Below are 22,318 nucleotides of genomic sequence, written 5' to 3' on the forward strand. Positions count from 1 at the left end.
GATTGACTATATACCTTTATAATACATAACATGTAAATAAGTCACATTAGGAGGGAGGGGCTTAAAATGGAAAAGCAGTCAGACTGTGGATTAGTTCACGACAGCTTTGAGCTCTAGTAAATACCAGTATGGGGATACACACACATAAACACAGTCATCATCTGGCTGTCATCTTTCTCTCTTGGGTGGATGAAACCCTTCCTTTCTCTGCCACCTGATTCCCAGGGAGGGGAGTCATCCGTGTGTCTGGGCCGGGTCAGAGGTCAGCCCATCAGAAGCTTCTCCCGTGGTTTGCTCTGTGGCTAGTTGAATCATTCTGGAGCAAGTTCCCCAGGAGTCTCCTCATCTTAAGGGGGGAATGCAGGGCCGGCCAGAGCTGGAGGGGACATGGGGGGCACTAGGGGATCGGAGCAAGTTCCCCAGGCTGGAGAGTCCATAGGAGTTGTCTCCTCATCTTAAGGCAGGTTGGGTGTTGCACGGCAGGGCAGGCTTAGAGCCAGGGGGTTCTCCACCTCAGTAGGGTGGGGGCTTGGCCCAGTCTCCATTAGGGCTCATGGGGGTACTACCCCTGGAGGAGTGGATGGGGCTGCCCTGGCTCAGACCCTGCCTCTGGCCCTCCCAGAAGAGGGCGTCGCTGGGTTTGGGCGGGGAGGGGAAGGACCAGGAGGAGTCATCTAGAGAGGCCTGGTTGAGAGGAGGAGGAGGCAGGAGGACAGGGCTCGTACTGTCCAGACCCAAGGCTCCAGGGTAGTGGCTGGACCAGGGACCGTTTGGCCAGTAGTCCTCCCTGAGACCCTCCAGAGCCGGGGGGGCCACGGGGGGAAGGCAGGGCCGGCCAGAGCTGGAGGGGACAGGGGGGGCACTAGGGGCTCGGGGCACGGTCATGCGGCCTGTTTGATGGTTCAGGTTCTTCTCCACATCGTCCAGGCACTGAACAGGGACAGTTGGTGCAGCTAGAGAGAGAAGGGCACAAACATTTTTCTTTAACTTGCTTCAAAATCAGGTTGTCAGATAATTAGAATGTTTTTACCTGGTTGTGTTCAGTAGACGTCAAAACAGGAGGAAACATTTCGACACGGCTGTTTTGGTACTGAACTAAACTGGTACAATGACACCAATTGTTGGTTTTCAGTTGCATTATGTTCTACAACGTTATGCCCTACTGAACAAGACCCAGTATTTAGCACCATCACCCTTGCCACCTACCCCAAAGCAGAGGGACAGACAGCCAGACTGGCACCATCACCCTTGCCACCTACCCCAAAGCAGCACTCAAGAAAAAGCAACTCATGAAGACCAGAGAATATTCATTAGGATTATGTTGCAATCCTTTGTCCATGGAACTGTCTTAGTATCGCAACACCACACCATTTATTCCACTGTCTATTGTGACTGGTTCTAGTAATCATTTCAGTCAGTGTGACTGGTTCTAGTAATCATTTCAGTTAGTGTGACTGGTTCTAGTAATCATTTCAGTTAGTGTGACTGGTTCTAGTAATCATTTCAGTCAGTGTGACTGGTTCTAGTAATCATTTCAGTCAGTGTGACTGGTTCTAGTAATCATTTCAGTGTGACTGGTTCTAGTAATCATTTCAGTTAGTGTGACTGGTTCTAGTAATCATTTCAGTTAGTGTGACTGGTTCTAGTAATCATTTCAGTTAGTGTGACTGGTTCTAGTAATCATTTCAGTGTGACTGGTTCTAGTAATCATTTCAGTTAGTGTGACTGGTTCTAGTAATCATTTCAGTTAGTGTGACTGGTTCTAGTAATCATTTCAGTTAGTGACTGGTTCTAGTAATCATTTCAGTTAGTGCGACTGGTTCTAGTAATCATTTCAGTTAGTGACTGGTTCTAGTAATCATTTCAGTTAGTGCGACTGGTTCTAGTAATCATTTCAGTTAGTGCGACTGGTTCTAGTAATCATTTCAGTTAGTGCGACTGGTTCTAGTAATCATTTCAGTTAGTGCGACTGGTTCTAGTAATCATTTCAGTTAGTGCGACTGGTTCTAGTAATCATTTCAGTTAGTGCGACTGGTTCTAGTAATCATTTCAGTTAGTGCGACTGGTTCTAGTAATCATTTCAGTTAGTGCGACTGGTTCTAGTAATCATTTCAGTTAGTGCGACTGGTTCTAGTAATCATTTCAGTCAGTGTGACTGGTTCTAGTAATCATTTCAGTCAGTGTGACTGGTTCTAGTAATCATTTCAGTGTGACTCTTTCTAGTAATCATTTCAGTTAGTGTGACTGGTTCTAGTAATCATTTCAGTTAGTGTGACTGGCTCTAGTAATCATTTGGGCTCAATAATCAACTCTAAATGCTGTTGATTGATATCCATTATCCTCTACGTTGGATGACTGCCAATAACTAGGCTAATTAATTAAAGATTGTTCCTGTGTACCTTGAGGGATGTGTGGTTGGGTGATGCTGACAGAGTGTACCTTTAGGGATGTGTGGTTGAGTTGGGTGATGCTGAAAAGGAATTAGTAAACAGTGTGTGAATATAATATACAAAATATTTATTAAGAAATTATTTATCTTACATTCAGTCAGCATTTTAGTTTAGTTTTATCCTCTAGAAATCAAAGTGACAGACAGACAGACATGTGGACAGACAGAAGGACAGCCAGACAGACAGGCAGAGCGACAGCCAGACAGGCAGAGCGACAGCCAGACAGGCAGAGCGACAGCCAGACAGAGGGACAGAGGGACAGCCAGACAGACAGGCAGAGCGACAGTCAGACAGGCAGAGCGACAGCCAGACAGGCAGAGCGACAGCCAGACAGAGCGACAGTCAGACAGGCAGAGCGACAGTCAGACAGGCAGAGCGACAGCCAGACAGGCAGAGCGACAGCCAGACAGGCAGAGCGACAGCCAGACAGGCAGAGCGACAGCCAGACAGACAGAGGGACAGCCAGACAGACAGGCAGAGGGACAGCCAGACAGACAGGCAGAGCGACAGCCAGACAGGCAGAGCGACAGCCAGACAGGCAGAGCGACAGCCAGACAGAGGGACAGCCAGACAGACAGGCAGAGCGACAGTCAGACAGGTAGAGCGACAGCCAGACAGGCAGAGCGACAGCCAGACAGGCAGAGCGACAGCCAGACAGGCAGAGCGACAGCCAGACAGAGCGACAGCCAGACAGGCAGAGCGACAGCCAGACAGGCAGAGCGACAGCCAGACAGAGCGACAGCCAGACAGACAGGCAGAGGGACAGACAGACAGGCAGAGCGACAGACAGACAGGCAGAGCGACAGCCAGACAGGCAGAGCGACAGCCAGACAGACAGACAGAGGGACAGCCAGACAGACAGGCAGAGCGACAGCCAGACAGACAGGCAGAGCGACAGCCAGACAGGCAGAGCGACAGCCAGACAGAGGGACAGCCAGACAGACAGGCAGAAGGACAGCCAGACAGGCAGAGCGACAGCCAGACAGACAAGCAGAGCGACAGCCAGACAGACAGGCAGAGCGACAGACAGAGAGACAGCCAGACAGACAGGCAGAGCGACAGCCAGACAGACAGGCAGAGCGACAGCCAGACAGGCGGGCAGAGCGACAGACAGAGCGACAGCCAGACAGACAGGCAGAGCGACAGCCAGACAGACAGGCAGAGCGACAGCCAGACAGAGGGACAGCCAGACAGACAGGCAGAAGGACAGCCAGACAGGCAGAGCGACAGACAGACAGACAGCAGAGCGACAGCCAGACAGACAGGCCAGACAGACAGAGGCAGACAGCAGACTTGAGGACAGCAGACAGACAGGCAGAGCGACAGACAGACAGGCAGAGCGACAGCCAGACAGACAGGCAGAGCGACAGCCAGACAGACACTGTAGTTTCCAGAGGCTGTATAGCTAATTGGGCTGAGTAGTGTGAGGAGAGATGGGGTGAGAGCGACAGCCAGACAGACAGGCAGAGCGACAGCCAGACAGACAGGCAGAGCGACAGCCAGACAGGCAGAGCGACAGCCAGACAGGCAGAGCGACAGCCAGACAGAGGGACAGAGGGACAGCCAGACAGAGGGACAGACAGACAGGCAGAAGGACAGCCAGACAGGCAGACAGACGGACAGGCAGAGCGACAGCCAGACAGACAGGCAGAGCGACAGCCAGACAGACAGGCAGAGCGACAGCCAGACAGACACTGTAGTTTCCAGAGGCTGTATAGCTAATTGGGCTGAGTAGTGTGAGGAGAGATGGGAGTGAGAATCACACCTCTGACGTTCCCTTCAGAACTAGACAGGCTTCAGAAACACAACACACAGAGGCCTGATTAAGGCTTTTAGAGAGAAGCATCCCTCAAGTGATAACATGGCTTAGCAACTATATTTAAAGAGAATATACATTTATTTCTATGGTAAAGAGAGTCAGAGCAGTTCAGTCAAACGTCTCACACACACACACACACACACCCTCTTTAATATGCAGCACAAACGCATGCAACATTAGACACACACATCATTGGTTTTCTATCCAATCATCATGTTGAGCAGATAATAAAGTTTAAATGAGAGTTCCTCTGTGTTTGAAGGAAGAGCAGGAGGCAGAGAATTAGTACATTGTGTATATATATATATATATATATATATATATATATATATATATATATATATATATATATATATATATATAAGAGTAATGTCTTTAGAGAAAGAGTAATGTTTAGTTAATTTTGTTGTTTTTCACTTTATATATTCAGATGTTGAGAGTTAACACAGATGCCAATAAAGAGAGAGAGAGAGAGAGAGAGAGAGAGAGAGAGGGAGAGAGAGAGAGAGAGAGAGAGAGGGAGAGGGAGAGAGAGAGAGTCTCATGAGAGTTTCCCATTTGAATAAAAGTGATTTCGTAGTAAGAACCTCTGACGAATACAGATGCTCGGTGTCTTTGAATAAATACATCTCTCCCTTTTTCTCTCTCATCTACGAAACAGGATTAGTCTGGGATATTCACTAGAATAAATATATTTGCTCTTTACATTTCATTCTAATTTACACCTCTTGTTTGGTCCCCCGTTCCACAGAGAGAATAGCAACAGACTACATCTCTTCAGGGATGAAAAACATCAGAACAGGAAAGAGAGATCGCTTTAATATCCTAATATATCCTCTACCATTGTAGTGCTATGATAATAGCTCAGCTGTCTTTCTCCACCTAGCCTCCAGTAGAATCCCTCTTTCTTCCATCTAGCCTCCAGTAGCATCCCTCTTTCTTCCACCTAGCCTACAGTAGAATCCCTCTTTCTTCCACCTAGCCTCCAGTAGCATCCCTCTTTCTTCCACCTAGCCTACAGTAGAATCCCTCTTTCTTCCACCTAGCCTCCAGTAGAATCCCTCTTTCTTCCACCTAGCCTCCAGTAGCATCCCTCTTTCTTCCACCTAGCCTACAGTAGCATCCCTCTTTCTTCCACCTAGCCTCCAGTAGAATCCCTCTTTCTTCCACCTAGCCTACAGTAGAATCCCTCTTTCTTCCACCTAGCCTCCAGTAGAATCCCTCTTTCTTCCACCTAGCCTACAGTAGAATCCCTCTTTCTTCCACCTAGCCTCCAGTAGAATCCCTCTTTCTTCCACCTAGCCTACAGTAGAATCCCTCTTTCTTCCACCTAGCCTCCAGTAGAATCCCTCTTTCTTCCACCTAGCCTACAGTAGCATCCCTCTTTCTTCCACCTAGCCTACAGTAGAATCCCTCTTTCTCCACCTAGCCTCCAGTAGAATCCCTCTTTCTCCACCTAGCCTACAGTAGAATCCCTCTTTCTTCCACCTAGCCTCCAGTAGAATCCCTCTTTCTCCACCTAGCCTCCAGTAGAATTCCCTCTTTCTTCCACCTAGCCTCCAGTAGAATCCCTCTTTCTCCACCTAGCCTACAGTAGAATCACTCTTTCTTCCACCCAGCCTACAGTAGCATCCCTCTTTCTTCCACCTAGCCTCCAGTAGCATCCCTCTTTCTTCCACCTAGCCTCCAGTAGCATCCCTCTTTCTTCCACCTAGCCTCCAGTAGCATCCCTCTTTCTTCCACCTAGCCTCCAGTAGCATCCCTCTTTCTTCCACCTAGCCTCCAGTAGCATCCCTCTTTCTTCCACCTAGCCTACAGTAGCATCCCAGACTCTCATCAACAACTTTTATTTTGAAAGATTCCTTGTTGATGGCATGTTGTTTTAAGATGTGTGAAAAGACAGGTTGGATTTCGGAAGGGAACCTGAAGAGAAAACATTCATTTCTCTACACAAAATAAGTAGCAGTACGTCAGACGATCTGCTCTTTAGTCCGAGGCCCTCTCCCTCATACACAGGGATTATGTTAATGAGGGCACATTATCCTGGATTGTTCAGAAATACATTACCTAGAAAATACACACGTCTCAAGACATTTCTGTCTGCAACCTTCCAGATCATTACAGAACGTCTGCTGAAAGTGCCCCCAGCCAGGACGTACCTTCTCTGTTAGCTGTGGTTTAGAATTTACCTCGTCTGTTAGCTGCTAGCTGTGGTTTGTAACTCACCTCGTCTGTGAGCTGCTAGCTGTGGTTTGTAACTCACCTCGTCTGTGAGCTGCTAGCTGTGGTTTGTAACTCACCTCGTCTGTTAGCTGCTTGCTGTGGTTTGTAACTCACCTCGTCTGTTAGCTGCTAGCTGTGGTTTGTAACTCACCTCGTCTGTGAGCTGCTAGCTGTGGTTTGTAACTCACCTCGTCTGTTAGCTGCTAGCTGTGGTTTGTAACTCACCTCGTCTGTTAGCTGCTAGCTGTGGTTTGTAACTCACCTCGTCTGTTAGCTGCTAGCTGTGGTTTGTAACTCACCTCGTCTGTTAGCTGTGGTTTGTAACTCACCTCGTCTGTTAGCTGCTAGCTGTGGTTTGTAACTCACCTCGTCTGTTAGCTGCTAGCTGTGGTTTGTAACTCACCTCGTCTGTTAGCTGCTAGCTGTGGTTTGTAACTCACCTCGTCTGTTAGCTGCTAGCTGTGGTTTGTAACTCACCTCGTCTGTTAGCTGCTAGCTGTGGTTTGTAACTCACCTCGTCTGTTAGCTGCTAGCTGTGGTTTGTAACTCACCTCGTCTGTTAGCTGCTAGCTGTGGTTTGTAACTCACCTCGTCTGTTAGCTGCTAGCTGTGGTTTGTAACTCACCTCGTCTGTTAGCTGCTAGCTGTGGTTTGTAACTCACCTCGTCTGTGAGCTGCTAGCTGTGGTTTGTAACTCACCTCGTCTGTTAGCTGCTAGCTGTGGTTTGTAACTCACCTCGTCTGTTAGCTGCTAGCTGTGGTTTGTAACTCACCTCGTCTGTTAGCTGCTAGCTGTGGTTTGTAACTCACCTCGTCTGTTAGCTGCTAGCTTCTTCACCAGGTCAGACTGTTGTTTCAACACTGAGTGTAGAGAGGAGATCTCAGTGACCAGGGCCTCATAGGACAGTATAACTGCCTTATCGCTGTAGAACAACAACACAAGACTACAATGAGAGAAGACTACAGGACAACACTCCTACATTCATCTACAGGACCATTTACATTTGCACAATACATACTTAAAAAATCAGGAATACACAGATTATTATATTTGTGGAAACAGTAATGCTGCCGCTTTCCCCTGCAGCTCCAGAATATTAAAAATAAATAAATAAAAAGACATTTAATTGACAGAAGAAAAATCCTTTGACATTATCCATTAACGCAAAGACCTAAATGTATATGTTCTATTATAGGGTCAAGATGCACAAGACAAGGGGCCTCGCGGGTGGCGCAAAACACTGGAAGACTGCCTTGTAGAGGAGCACAGATCTCACGAACACGTCGACTTAAACCGGACTCAGCAGAGAGAGACCACGGGATAAAAAAATAAAATCTACAACGGTACTGATTTTCTACTGAATTATAACATATTTATTTGCCAAGTGCTTTTCAAAACCTTACACTTAAAAAAAAAAAATGATGCTCGGGCTTAAAGATTTCTCTGTGAGATTCACAGGATGGAGAAGGAATCGTTTCAGGCACCTGTTCGGTGTGATAAAACTCTGTTCTCTATTAATAAAACTCTGGGTCTGTAGCGCCAACTAGTGGACATAATGATGTACTGGAGGTCCAAATGAGATCCTTTGTATTTGTCAAACGCTCCTGATACACACAGCTGTAGTGGACTTTACAGTGAAGTGCTTCTTCACAGGACATTTCCCAACCATGCAGAGTTTAAGTATGAAACATTTGCTAAATAAACTAGAAAATAGCAACACAATAAAATAACAATAACGAGACTATAGAGAGTACCAGGTAGTAATGAGACTATATACCAGGAGTACAGAGTCACTGTGCAGGGGTACCAGGTAGTAATGAGACTATATACAAGGAGTACAGAGTCACTGTGCAGGGGTACCAGGTAGTAATGAGACTATATACAAGGAGTACCAGAGTCACTGTGCAGGGGTACCAGGTAGTAATGAGACTATATACAAGGAGTACAGAGTCACTGTGCAGGGGTACCAGGTAGTAATGAGACTATATACAAGGAGTACAGAGTCACTGTGCAGGGGTACCAGGTAGTAATGAGACTATATACAAGGAGTACAGAGTCACTGTGCAGGGGTACCAGGTAGTAATGAGACTATATACAAGGAGTACAGAGTCACTGTGCAGGGGTACCAGGTAGTAATGAGACTATATACAAAGTACAGAGTCACTGTGCAGTACCAGGTAGTAATGAGAGTCACTGTGCAGGGGTACCAGGTAGTAATGAGACTATATACAAGGAGTACAGAGTCACTGTGCAGGGGTACCAGGTAGTAATGAGACTATATACAAGGAGTACAGAGTCACTGTGCAGTGATACCAGGTAGTAATGAGACTATATACAAGGAGTACAGAGTCACTGTGCAGGGGTACCAGGTAGTAATGAGACTATATACTCAGACGAGTTTCTTATTGAAAGTGAACCCTGTTGCTAGGTAAACTACAGACATAGATCTACCCGGCTCTGAGGTAAACAAAGCTTTGTCTCCACCTGGTGGCTGGTGTATGGCATCTACACAATGACAGGTGTTTCAAATGGGGCTAAATTCTGCTTCAATTTATTTAGTGAGATCTTTCCCCCCTGGTGTCAAACCTGAAGAAGTATTTCTGATGAGATGAAGGACATACCTGGGGTTGGACTCCACGTGATTCTGGTCACAGTCAGTTCCAGAAGAATCCTAGGAAGAGGAGGTCATCAAAAGAGTTATAAATGAAACCCTAGAATAAGTGCGTAGTTCACAGACCATGTCTGGAAAAGAAAGCCCGGCAATCTACACCGGCATTCTGGTTGATCCACAATGTGTGTTCATGGACCTCAAACAAAGGTTTCTGGGTCAACAGACCTTCACCAGGGTTTTGGGTCAACAGACCTTCACCAGGGTTTTTGGGTCAACAGACCTTCACCAGGGTTTTGGGTCAACAGACCTTCACCAGGGGTTTTGGGTCAACAGACCTTCACCAGGGTTTTGGGTCAACAGACCTTCACCAGGGGTTTTGGGTCAACAGACCTTCACCAGGGTTTTTGGGTCAACAGACCTTCACTGGTTTTGGGTCAACAGACCGTCACCAGGGTTTTGGGTCAACAGACCTTCACCAGGGTTTTGGGTCAACAGACCTTCACTGTGTTTCTGGGTCAACAGACCGTCACCAGGGGTTTTGGGTCAACAGACCTTCACCAGGGGTTTTGGGTCAACAGACCTTCACCAGGGTTTTGGGTCAACAGACCTTCACCAGGGTTTTGGGTCAACAGACCTTCACCAGGGTTTTGGGTCAACAGACCTTCACCAGGGTTTTGGGTCAACAGACCTTCACCAGGGGTTTTGGGTCAACAGACCTTCACCAGGGGTTTTGGGTCAACAGACCTTCACCAGGGGTTTTGGGTCAACAGACCTTCACCAGGGGTTTTGGGTCAACAGACCTTCACCAGGGTTTTGGGTCAACAGACCTTCACCAGGGTTTTGGGTCAACAGACCTTCACCAGGGTTTTGGGTCAACAGACCTTCACCAGGGGTTTTGGGTCAACAGACCTTCACCAGGGGTTTTGGGTCAACAGACCTTCACCAGGGTTTTGGGTCAACAGACCTTCACCAGGGTTTTGGGTCAACAGACCTTCACCAGGGGTTTTGGGTCAACAGACCTTCACTGGGTTTTGGGTCAACAGACCTTCACCAGGGTTTTTGGGTCAACAGACCTTCACCAGGGTTTTGGGTCAACAGACCTTCACCAGGGTTTTGGGTCAACAGACCTTCACCAGGGTTTTGGGTCAACAGACCTTCACCAGGGTTTTGGGTCAACAGACCTTCACCAGGGTTTTTGGGTCAACAGACCTTCACCAGGGTTTTGGGTCAACAGACCTTCACCAGGGTTTTTGGGTCAACAGACCTTCCAGGGGTTTTTCACCAGGGTTTTTGGGTCAACAGCCCTTCACTGGGTTTTGGGTCAACAGACCTTCACCAGGGGTTTTGGGTCAACAGACCTTCACCAGGGGTTTTGGGTCAACAGACCTTCACCAGGGTTTTGGGTCAACAGACCTTCACCAGGGGTTTTGGGTCAACAGACCTTCACCAGGGTTTTGGGTCAACAGACCTTCACCATGGTTTTGGGTCAACAGACCTTCACCATGGTTTTGGGTCAACAGACCTTCACCATGGTTTTGGGTCAACAGACCTTCACCAGGGTTTTGGGTCAACAGACCTTCACTGGGTTTCTGGGTCAACAGACCTTCACTGGGTTTCTGGGTCAACAGACCGTCATCAGAACCTTTGTGAATGAAACACACTAGTTCTATATCCCCATAGTCTTACCCCACAGTGTCCCTGCAGTCGGTTCTTCTCCAGAGTCATCCTCTCCAACTCCTCCTGCAGCGTATGCATCTTCAGGTCACTGTTGATCCTGTCCACCTGCCAGTAGTCCTGAGTACTGGTTAGAGACTTCATCACTATGGAGAGAGAGAGAGAGAACACACACGGTTAGAATACAACGTTGTCACTTCTGGGTCATGTGACCTTAGTCCCCTTCTACTTCTGTAAAACTCTAGAAACATTGAACATCAGGTTAGAGAAGGTTGAACGATGAACTCTAGCTTGTCTGTGGGATAATGGGCACATTGGGATTTGAGCGTCTAGACTCAGTGAAAAGTCATGGGCATTAACTGTCCCTTAGCTGGACATTAGGGACAATCCTGGTCATTACACCTTGGCTGAGCGTAAAGGGAACGTCCCTGCCTGGTCAGGATGACACCGCATGTCAGTCTGTTGGTGAGACTAAGGGGAAAACCTGGTAATGATACTGTCCCTTGGCTGAGGTTAAGTCCCTGGTCATTAAAGTCCCTTGGCTGAGGTTAAGTCCCTGGTCATTAAAGTCCCTTGGCTGAGGTTAAGTCCCTGGTCATTAAAGTCCCTTGGCTGAGGTTAAGTCCCTGGTTATTAAAGTCCCTTGGCTGAGGTTAAGTCCCTGGTCATTAAAGTCCCTTGGCTGAGGTTAAGTCCCTTGGCTGAGGTTAAGTCCCTGGTCATTAAAGACCTTGGCTGAGGTTAAGTCCCTGGTCATTAAAGTCCCTTGGCTGAGGTTAAGTCCCTTGGCTGAGGTTAAGTCCCTGGTCATTAAAGTACCTTGGCTGAGGTTAAGTCCCTGGTCATTAATGTCCCTTGGCTGAGGTTAAGTCCCTGGTCATTAAAGTCCCTTGGCTGAGGTTAAGTCCCTGATCATTAAAGTCCCTTGGCTGAGGTTAAGTCCCTTGGCTGAGGTTAAGTCCCTGGTCATTAAAGTCCCTTGGCTGAGGTTAAGTCCCTGGTCATTAAAGTCCCTTGGCTGAGGTTAAGTCCCTGATCATTAAAGTACCTTGGCTGAGGTTAAGTCCCTGATCATTAAAGTCCCTTGGCTGAGGTTAAGTCCCTTGGCTGAGGTTAAGTCCCTGGTCATTAAAGTCCCTTGGCTGAGGTTAAGTCCCTGGTCATTAAAGTCCCTTGGCTGAGGTTAAGTCCCTGGTCATTAAAGTCCCTTGGCTGAGGTTAAGTCCCTGGTCATTAAAGTCCCTTGGCTGAGGTTAAGTCCCTTGGCTGAGGTTAAGTCCCTTGGCTGAGGTTAAGTACCTTGTCATTAAAGTTCCTTGGCTGAGGTTAAGTACCTTGGCTGAGGTTAAAGTCCCTTGGCTGAGGTTAAGTACCTTGGCTGAGGTTAAGTCCCTTGGCTGAGGTTAAGTCCTTGGCTGAGGTTAAGTACCTTGGCTGAGGTTAATGTCCCTTGGCTGAGGTTAAGTCCCTGGCTGAGGTTAAAGTCCCTTGGCTGAGGTTAAATCCCTGGCTCAGGTTAAGTCCCTTGGCTGAGGTTAAGTCCCTGATCATTAAAGTCCCTTGGCTGAGGTTAAGTCCCTGGTCAGGTTAAGTCCCTTGGCTGAGGTTAAATCCCTTGGCTGAGGTTAAGTCCCTTGGCTGAGGTTAAGTCCCTGGTCATTAAAGTCCCTTGGCTGAGGTTAAGTCCCTGATCATTAAAGTCCCTTGGCTGAGGTTAAGTCCCTGGTCATTAAAGTCCCTTGGCTGAGGTTAAGTCCCTGGTCATTAAAGTCCCTTGGCTGAGGTTAAGTCCCTGGTTATTAAAGTCCCTTGGCTGAGGTTAAGTCCCTGGTCATTAAAGTCCCTTGGCTGAGGTTAAGTCCCTGGTCATTAAAGTCCCTTGGCTGAGGTTAAGTCCCTTGGCTGAGGTTAAGTACCTTGGCTGAGGTTAAGTACCTTGGCTGAGGTTAAGTACCTTGGCTGAGGTTAAGTACCTTGGCTGAGGTTAAGTACCTAGGCTGAGGTTAAGTCCCTGGTCATTAAAGTACCTAGGCAGAGGTTAAGTCCCTTGGCTGAGGTTAAGTCCCTTGGCTGAGGTTAAGTCCCCATTTGGCTGAGGTTAAGTCCCTTGGCTGAGGTTAAGTCCCTTGGCTGAGGTTAAGTCCCTTGGCTGAGGTTAAGTCCCTTGGCTGAGGTTAAGTCCCTTGGTCATTAAAGTCCCTTGGCTGAGGTTAAGTCCCTTATCATTAAAGTCATTAAAGTCCCTTGGCTGAGGTTAAGTCCCTTGGCTGAGGTTAAGTCCCTGGTCATTAAAGTCCCTTGGCTGAGGTTAAGTCCCTGGTCATTAAAGTCCCTTGGCTGAGGTTAAGTCCCTGGTCATTAAAGTCCCTTGGCTGAGGTTAAGTCCCTTTAAATCATTAAAGTACCTTGGCTGAGGTTAAGTCCATCTGGCTGAGGTTAAGTCCCTTGGCTGAGGTTAAGTCCCTTGGCTGAGGTTAAGTCCCTTGGCTGAGGTTAAGTCCCTTGGCTGAGGTTAAGTCCCTTGGCTGAGGTTAAGTCCCTGGTCATTAAAGTACCTTGGCTGAGGTTAAGACCTTGGCTGAGGTTAAATCCCTTGGCTGAGGTTAAGTCCCTTGGCTGAGGTTAAGTCCCTTGGCTGAGGTTAAGTCCCTTGGCTGAGGTTAAGTCCCTTGGCTGAGGTTAAGTTGAGGAGTCCCTTGTCATTAAAGACCTTGGCTGAGGTTAAGTCCCTTGGCTGAGGTTAAGTCCCTGGCTGAGGTTAAGTCCCTTGGCTGAGGTTAAGTCCCTTGGCTGAGGTTAAGTCCCTTGGCTGAGGTTAAGTCCCTTGGCTGAGGTTAAGTCCCTGGCTGAGGTTAAGTCCCTTGGCTGCTGGTTAAGTCCCTGTCATTAAAGTACCTTGGCTGAGGTTAAGTCCCTTGGCTGACCACCAGCTGAGGTTAAGTCCCTGGCTGGTTAAGTCCCTGGTCAGGTTAACCAGCTGTTAAGTCCCTGGCTCAGGTTAAGTCCCTTGGCTGAGGTTAAGTCCCCCTAAAGTCATTAAAGTACCTGGCTGAGGTTAAGTCCCTGAGGTTAAGTCCTGGTCATTAAAGTACCTTGGCTGAGGTTAAGTCCCTTGGCTGAGGTTAAGTCCCTGGTGAGGTTAAGTCCCTTGGCTGAGGTTAAGTCCCTTGGCTGAGGTTAAGTCCCTGGTCATTAAAGTCCCTTGGCTGAGGTTAAGTCCCTTGGCTGAGGTTAAGTCCCAGCTGAGGTTAAGTCCCTTGGCTGAGGTTAAGTCCCTTGGCTGAGGTTAAGTCCCTTGGCTGAGGTTAAGTCCCTTGGCTGAGGTTAAGTCCCTTGGCTGAGGTTAAGTCCCTGGTGGAGGTTAAGTACCTTGGCTGAGGTTAAGTCCCTTGGCTGAGGTTAAGTACCTTGGCTGAGGTTAACTGGCTGAGGTTCACCTTGGCTGAGGTTAAGTCCCTTGGCTGAGGTTAAGTCCCTGGCTGAGGTTAAGTCCCTTGGCTGAGGTTAAGTCCCTTGGCTGAGGTTAAGTCCCTGGTCATTAAAGTCCCTTGGCTGAGGTTAAGTCCCCTGAGGTTAAGTTGGCTGAGGTTAAGTCCCTGGCTGAGGTTAAGTCCCTTGGCTGAGGTTAAGTCCCTTGGCTGAGGTTAAGTCCCTTGGCTGAGGTTAAGTCCCTTGGCTGAGGTTAAGTCCCTTGGCTGAGGTTAAGTCCCTTGGCTGAGGTTAAGTCCCTTGGCTGAGGTTAAGTCCCTTGGCTGAGGTTAAGTCCCTTGGCTGAGGTTAAGTACCTTGGCTGAGGTTAAGTACCTTGGCTGAGGTTAAGTACCTTGGCTGAGGTTAAGTACCTTGGCTGAGGTTAAGTACCTTGGCTGAGGTTAAGTCCCTTGGCTGAGGTTAAGTCCCACTGAGGTTAAGTCCCTTGTAAAGACTGAGGTTAAGTCCCTTGGCTGAGGTTAAGTCTTGGCTGAAAGTCCCTGAGGTTCATTAAAGGTTAAGTCCCAGCTGAGGTTAAGTCCCTGATCATTAAAGTCCCTTGGCTGAGGTTAAGTCCCTGGTCATTAAAGTCCCTTGGCTGAGGTTAAGTCCCTGATCATTAAAGTCCCTTGGCTGAGGTTAAGTCCCTGGTCAGGTTAAGTCCCAGTGGCTCCCTTGGCTGAGGTTAAGTCCCTTGGCTGAGGTTAAGTCCCTTGGCTGAGGTTAAGTCCCTTGGCTGAGGTTAAGTCCCAGCTGAGGTTAAGTCCCTTGGCTGAGGTTAAGTCCCTTGGCTGAGGTTAAGTCCCTGATGAGGTTAAAGTCCCTTGGCTGAGGTTAAGTCCCTGGTCAGGTTAAGTCCCTTGGCTGAGGTTAAGTCCCTGGTCATTAAAGTACCTTGGCTGGTCCCTGGTCATTAAAGTCCCTTGGCTGAGGTTAAGTCCCTTGGCTGAGGTTAAGTCCCTTGGCTGAGGTTAAGTCCCTTGGCTGAGGTTAAGTCCCTGGTCATTACAGTACCTTGGCTGAGGTTAAGTCCCTGGTCATTAAAGTACCTTGACTGGTCTCCATCTCAGTCTTTAACTGCAGCAGCTCCATCTCTTTGGCCTGCAGCTGCTCATTCAGGAGCCTCTCAGACTCACTCTTCTCCCTCTTCTAGAGAAACACAGTTAAAGAAAAGAAAGATATGATGAAGAGTAAAAGATGAAGTCAGTAAAAGATGAAGAGTCAGTGAACAGGAGGAGAGACAGTTACAACCAGGACAGGATAAAGACAGGAAGAGACTGTCCACACCAGCTGGACCTAGTGGACTGTCCACGCCAGCTGGACCTAGTGGACTGTCCACACCAGCTGGACCTAGTGGACTGTCCACACCAGCTGGACCTAGTGGACTGTCCACACCAGCTGGACCTAGTGGACTGTCCACACCAGCTGGACCTAGTGGACTGTCCACACCAGCTGGACCTAGTGGACTGTCCACACCAGCTGGACCTAGTGGACTGTCCACACCAGCTGGACCTAGTGGACTGTCCACACCAGCTGGACCTAGTGGACTGTCCACACCAGCTGGACCTAGTGGACTGTACATACCAGTTTATTAAGCTCCAGCTGCAGGTCCTCCTTCTCCATGTAGATGCCACGGTACCACTGAAGGCCTTGTTGACGTCCACACAGGGGTCCTTCAGGGAAGGAGCTCAGGCCTGAACCAGCTGGACCAGTGGACTGTCCACACCAGGTTACAGTGGACACATCAGTACAACACACAGCTACAGGTTACAACACACAGCTACAGGGTACAACACACAGCTACAGGGTCAACACACAGCTACAGGTTACAACCACACATCAGTTACAACACAGCTACAGGTCCTCCAACACACAGCCACAGGACTTACAACACACAGCCACAGGTTCAACACACAGCTACAGGTTACAACACACAGCTACAGGTTACAGCCACAGCAGGTTACAACACACAGCTTACAACACACAGCTACAGGGTACAACACACAGCTACAGGTTACACACACAGCTACAGGGTACAACACACAGCTACAGGTTACAACACACAGCTACAGGTTACAACACACAGCTACAGGTTACAACACACAGCTACAGGTTACAACACACAGCTACAGGTTACAACACAGTTACAGGTTACAACCACACATCAGGTTACAACACACAGCTACAGGTTACAACACAGCTACAGGTTACAACCACGCTATCAGGTTACAACACAGCTACAGGGTACAACACAGCTACAGGTTACAACACACAGCTACAACACACAGCCACAGGGTAAAACACACAGGTTACAACACACAGCTACAGGTTACAACACAGCTCAGGTTACAACCACAGCATCAGGTTACAACACAGCTACAGGGTACAAACACAGCTACTTACAACACACAGCTACAGGGGCATCTACAACACACAGCCACAGGTTAAAACACACAGCCTACAACACACAGCTACAGGGTACAACACACAGCTACAGGGTACAACCACAGCTACAGGGTACAACACACAGCCACAGGTTAAAATACACAGCTACAGGGTACAACATACAGCTACAGGGTACAACACACAGCCACAGGTTAAAATACACAGCTCTGTACAACACACAGCTACAGGCTACAACCACGGCTACAACTCACTCCCTACACACAACACACTGCTCAGGTTAAAACACCCCCTACAACACACAGCTACAGGTACAACACACAGCTACAGGGTACAACACACAGCTACAGGTTACAACACACAGCTACAGGGTACAACACACATCTACAGGTTGACAACACACAGCTACAGGGTACAACACACATCTACAGGTTACAAGCACAGCTACAGGGTACAACACACAGCTATCAGGTTACAACACACAGCTACAGGGTATCAACACACAGCTACAGGGTACAACACCAGCCACAGGTTCATGCACAGCTACAACACACAGCTACAGGCTACAACACACAGCTACAGGCTACAACACACAGCTACAGGGTGCAACACACAGCTACAGGGTACAACACACAGCCACAGATCCCGTCTGGATCACTGGTCATTCAAGCGTGGCTTAAAACACACAGCTACAGGGTACAACACACAGCTACAGGGTACAACACACAGCCTACAACACACAGCCCAGGTTAAACACACAGCTACAGGGTACAACACACAGCTACAGGTACAACACACAGCTACAGGGTACACACACAGCTACAGGGTACAACACAGCCACAGGTTAAAATACACAGCTACAGGCTACAACACACAGCTACTACTCACACAGCCACAGGTTAAAATACACAGCTACAGGGTACAACACCAGCTACAGGCTACAACACACTGCTATCCGGCTACAACACACTGCTACCGGCTACAACACACTGCTACAGGTTAAAACACACAGCCTACAACACACAGCTACAGGCTACAACACACAGCTCACAGGCTACAACACACAGCTACAGGGTGCAACCACAGCCACAGGTTAAAACACACAGCTACAGGCTACAACACACAGCTACAGGGTGCAACACACAGCTACAACACACAGCCACAGGTTAAAACACACAGCCTACTACCTACAACCTCTGGCACAGCTACAGGGTACAACACACAGCTACAGGGTACAACACACAGCTACAGGGTAAACCACACCACAGGTTAAAATACACAGCTACAGGGTACAACACACAGCTTCAGGGTACAACACACAGCCCAGGTTAAAATACACATGCACAGGGTAAAGTGGCTACAGGTTCAACACACATGTCATAAGGTGAATACAACACACTGCTACAGGGTACAACACACTGCTACAGGTTAAAACACACAGCCTACAAACACACTACAACACACAGCTACAGGGTACAACACACAGCTACAGGTTACAACACACAGCTACAGGTTACAACACACAGCTACAGGTTACAACACACAGCTACAGGTACAACACACAGCTACAGGGTACAACACACAGCTACAACACACAGCTACAGGGTACAACACACAGCTACAGGTTAAAACACACAGCTACAGGCTACAACACACAGCTACAGGCTACAACACACAGCTACAGGCTACAACACACAGCTACAGGCTACAACACACAGCTACAGGCTACAACACACGGCTACAGGTTAAAACACACAGCTACAACACACAGCTACAGGGTACAACACACAGCTACAGGGTACAACACACAGCTACAGGGTAAAACACACAGCTACAACACACAGCTACAGGGTACAACACACAGCTACAGGTTACAACACACAGCTACAGGTTACAACACACAGCTACAGGGTACAACACACAGCTACAGGTTACAACACACAGCTACAGGTTACAACACACAGCTACAGGGTACAACACACAGCTACAGGGTACAACACACAGCTACAGGGTACAACACACAGCTACAGGGTACAACACACAGCTACAGGGTACAACACACAGCTACAGGGTACAACACACAGCTACAGGTTACAACACACAGCTACAGGGTTACAACACACAGCTACAGTTACGACACACAGCTACAGGGTACAACACACAGCTACAGGGTACAACACACAGCTACAGGGTACAACACACAGCTACAGGGTACACACAGCCACAGGTTAAAACACACAGCTACAGGTACAACACACAGCTACAGGGTACAACACACAGCCACAGGTTAAAATACACAGCAGGGTACAACACACAGCTACAGGCTAAAACACAGGCTACAACACACAGCTACAGGGCTACAACACACAGCTACAGGCTACAACACACAGCTACAGGTTAAAACACACAGCTACAACACACAGCTACAACACAGCTACAGGGTACAACACACAGCTACAGGTTACAACACACAGCTACAGGGTACAACACACAGCTACAGGGTACAACACACAGCTACAGGGTACAACACACAGCTACAGGGTACAACACACAGCTACAGGGTACAACACACAGCTACAGGGTACAACACACAGCTACAGGGTACAACACACAGCTACAGGGTACAACACACAGCTACAGGGTACAACACACAGCTACAGGGTACAACACACAGCTACAGGGTACAACACACAGCTACAGGGTACAACACACAGCTACAGGGTACAACACACAGCTACAGGGTACAACACACAGCTACAGGGTACAACACACAGCTACAACACACAGCTACAGGGTACAACACACAGCTACAGCTACAGGGCACACACACAGCTACAACACAGCTACAGGGTACAACACACAGCTACAGGGTACAACACACAGCTACAGGGTACAACACACAGCTACAGGTTACACAGCTACAGCTACAACACACAGCTACAGGTTACAACACACAGCTACAGGGTACAACACACAGCTACAGGGTACAACACACAGCTACAGGGTACAACACACAGCTACAGGGTACAACACACAGCTACAGGGTACAACACACAGCTACAGGGTACAACACACAGCTACAGGGTACGACACACAGCTACAGGGTACGACACACAGCTACAGGGTATGACACACAGCTACAGGGTACAACACACAGCTACAGGGTACGACACACAGCTACAGGGTACAACACACAGCTACAGGGTACAACACACAGCTACAGGGTACGACACACAGCTACAGGGTACAACACACAGCTACAGGGTACGACACACAGCTACAGGGTACAACACACAGCTACAGGGTACAACACACAGCTACAGGGTACAACACACAGCTACAGGGTACAACACACAGCTACAGGGTACAACACACAGCTACAGGGTATGACACACAGCTACAGGGTACAACACACAGCTACAGGTCACAACACACTGCTGTTGAATCTCAAGCCTCTCCATTAACAGGATTACCTCAACACATTGATAAGTGACAATGTTTTACTGTACGAACAACCCATGACAATTGAGCAAGATGTCCTTTGACCATTTGATGTTTTATCTGCCCCCAAAAAAAAAAAAAAAAAAAAATCAATGTCCCTATCAGGATAATAAAGTTTTATTTCACTGCTACTGCTGAGAACTCCCTGTATCCTGATATGCATGTATGAAGTTGCTACTGTTGTGTCATAATGAAGCCCCGCATCCCTCATCCCGTACCTTATCTTCCAGTTGTTTGACTCTCTTCCTCAGCAGTGTGTTCTCTCTCTCCGTGTCTCTCAGCCTCTTCTTGATGTCCTCGTATGCTGTGACCAAGGCAAAGTGGGAGGCTACGGACTCATCCCCGGCACACACGGACACGGGGCTCTCCCCTGCTCCACCGTACGCCGTCTCATGCTTCAGAATGCAGATATCGTCCTCCACTGCCTCCATGCCAAGCTCCATGCCAGGCCTAGCTAGTAGAGAGCAGAGGTAGACCCGAGGAGTCAATTATACACAACTAAGACAATAATGCCAAGCTCCATGCCAGGCCTAGCTAGTAGAGAGCAGAGGTAGACCCGAGGAGTCAATTATACACAACTAAGACAATAATGCCAAGCTCCATGCCAGGCCTAGCTAGTAGAGAGCAGAGGTAGACCCGAGGAGTCAATTATACACAACTAAGACAATAATGCCAAGCTCCATGCCAGGCCTAGCTAGTAGAGAGCAGAGGTAGACCCGAGGAGTCAGTAGTAACATAACTAAGACAAAACAATAGTCATGAGTGTGACATAGAGTTGCATATATTTGGGAACAAATGTATATATTTCCAGAAAACTTTAGAATGACAATCGTTGTGCGCCGTGCCAGTTGTGCTACAAATCCAGGATTGAGATTCTAGCGATGAGTTGATCTCACTGTTTGAAAATGCAGAGAAAAGTTAAAAAATAAATAGGAGGAGCAGGTTGAACACCTCTATCTTTCTTATCTGAGCCATAACACGCTGCGTTGGGCTTGGCTGTGTGCGCAAGACACCACGATAACCTGCTCTGCATTGGGCTTGGCTGTGTGTGCAAGACACCAAGATAACCTGCTCTGCATTGGGCTTGGCTGTGTGTGCAAGACACCACGATAACCTGCTCTGCATTGGGCTTGGCTGTGTGTGCAAGACACCACGATAACCTGCTCTGCATTGGGCTTGGCTGTGTGTGCAAGACACCACAGATAACCTGCTCTGCATTGGGCTTGGCTGTGTGTGCAAGACACCACAATAACCTGCTCTGCATTGGGCTTGGCTGTGTGTGCAAGACACCAAGATAACCTGCTCTGCATTGGGCTTGGCTGTGTGTGCAAGACACCACGATAACCTGCTCTGCATTGGGCTTGGCTGTGTGTGCAAGACACCAAGATAACCAGCTCTGGGACACAACATCGTGAGTCTGTGTATTGGTTTGATTCCCAATACACAGACTCCTGATGTTGTCTCCCAATGTTAAACGATAACGGAAGTGAGAGCTAAGGAGGAACTGTTGTGTCAAAGAGAAACCAAAACCAACGTTGTATGTCATGACACTTGTTGAAATTAATCTATTATTAAAACGATTAGTTAAAACCATAATCAATTATTATCGGTTAAAACAATTAGTAAATATATCAGGTTGTCATAAAATAAACACGTCCCTTTCCACCACACCAGGAAAAAAATCAAAACATCAGCATTTCGAAGGACGTTAGCATACCTAGCTACCGTTAGCAACTCGATACAGGCCATTATTCAATACGGATCAACCCAAACTAAAGACTGGTGTGTTATCTATCGTGATAAATTGCTAATCTAGACCTTACAACTGTGAGCCAGTTTGCGATGATAGTCTTATAGCAGTTATCTGTCAGCTAAACGATACAAGAATACGCAGCCAGCTGATGATCAGTTGATACTAGCTCGCCGCGTTAGCTTATTTTACCTGTGTTGATGTTGTTTTCGACGATATCACGTTGTGTATCTACCGAGCATGGTTTAGTACCAATTTACGGGACGACTGTGATGCCAAAAAAAAAATAGATATCTCTGTTGTAAATCGTTATTTGATATGTTTTCGATATAAAATACATTTGTGATTAAACGTGAACCAGGAAACGTCCAACGTCTTGTGAAATGTCACTTTCAAAAACTTCCGGGGTTGATGT

The 22,318-nt window shown here is 47.9% G+C and overlaps 1 protein-coding gene and 2 long non-coding RNA genes across 5 annotated transcripts; 1 reads left to right on the forward strand and 2 right to left on the reverse strand.

The window, feature by feature from the left end:
• azi2 (5-azacytidine induced 2) lies at positions 1–22,291 on the reverse strand. The gene is given in 9 exon segments (XM_052505093.1): positions 1–981; positions 7,316–7,415; positions 9,115–9,164; positions 10,791–10,924; positions 15,299–15,398; positions 15,834–15,889; positions 15,892–15,952; positions 20,372–20,607; positions 22,096–22,291. Coding segments are annotated over 8 exon segments (1,194 nt in total). The 5' UTR covers positions 20,597–20,607; positions 22,096–22,291; the 3' UTR covers positions 1–513.
• On the reverse strand, positions 4,739–7,191 carry LOC127921383 (uncharacterized). 3 transcript variants are annotated; one of them, XR_008108862.1, is made up of 5 exons: positions 7,155–7,191; positions 6,533–6,569; positions 5,917–6,458; positions 5,216–5,663; positions 4,739–5,183 (listed from the first exon to the last, which is right to left on the reverse strand). It is a non-coding gene; the product is annotated as an uncharacterized LOC127921383 (long non-coding RNA). The 3 variants fall into 3 exon arrangements; XR_008108864.1 differs by lacking the exons at positions 5,917–6,458; positions 6,533–6,569; positions 7,155–7,191 and adding an exon at positions 5,726–5,798; XR_008108863.1 differs by lacking the exons at positions 5,917–6,458; positions 6,533–6,569; positions 7,155–7,191 and adding an exon at positions 5,726–5,797 and having other exon boundaries at positions 5,216–5,694.
• On the forward strand, positions 7,430–9,071 carry LOC127921384 (uncharacterized). Its single transcript, XR_008108865.1, has 3 exons — positions 7,430–8,356; positions 8,411–8,622; positions 8,704–9,071. It is a non-coding gene; the product is annotated as an uncharacterized LOC127921384 (long non-coding RNA).
• Positions 22,292–22,318: the final 27 nt, after the last annotated feature.

The sequence above is a fragment of the Oncorhynchus keta genome, unplaced genomic scaffold, assembly GCF_023373465.1.
Source record: "Oncorhynchus keta strain PuntledgeMale-10-30-2019 unplaced genomic scaffold, Oket_V2 Un_contig_2225_pilon_pilon, whole genome shotgun sequence".
NCBI classification, from domain to species: domain Eukaryota; kingdom Metazoa; phylum Chordata; class Actinopteri; order Salmoniformes; family Salmonidae; genus Oncorhynchus; species Oncorhynchus keta.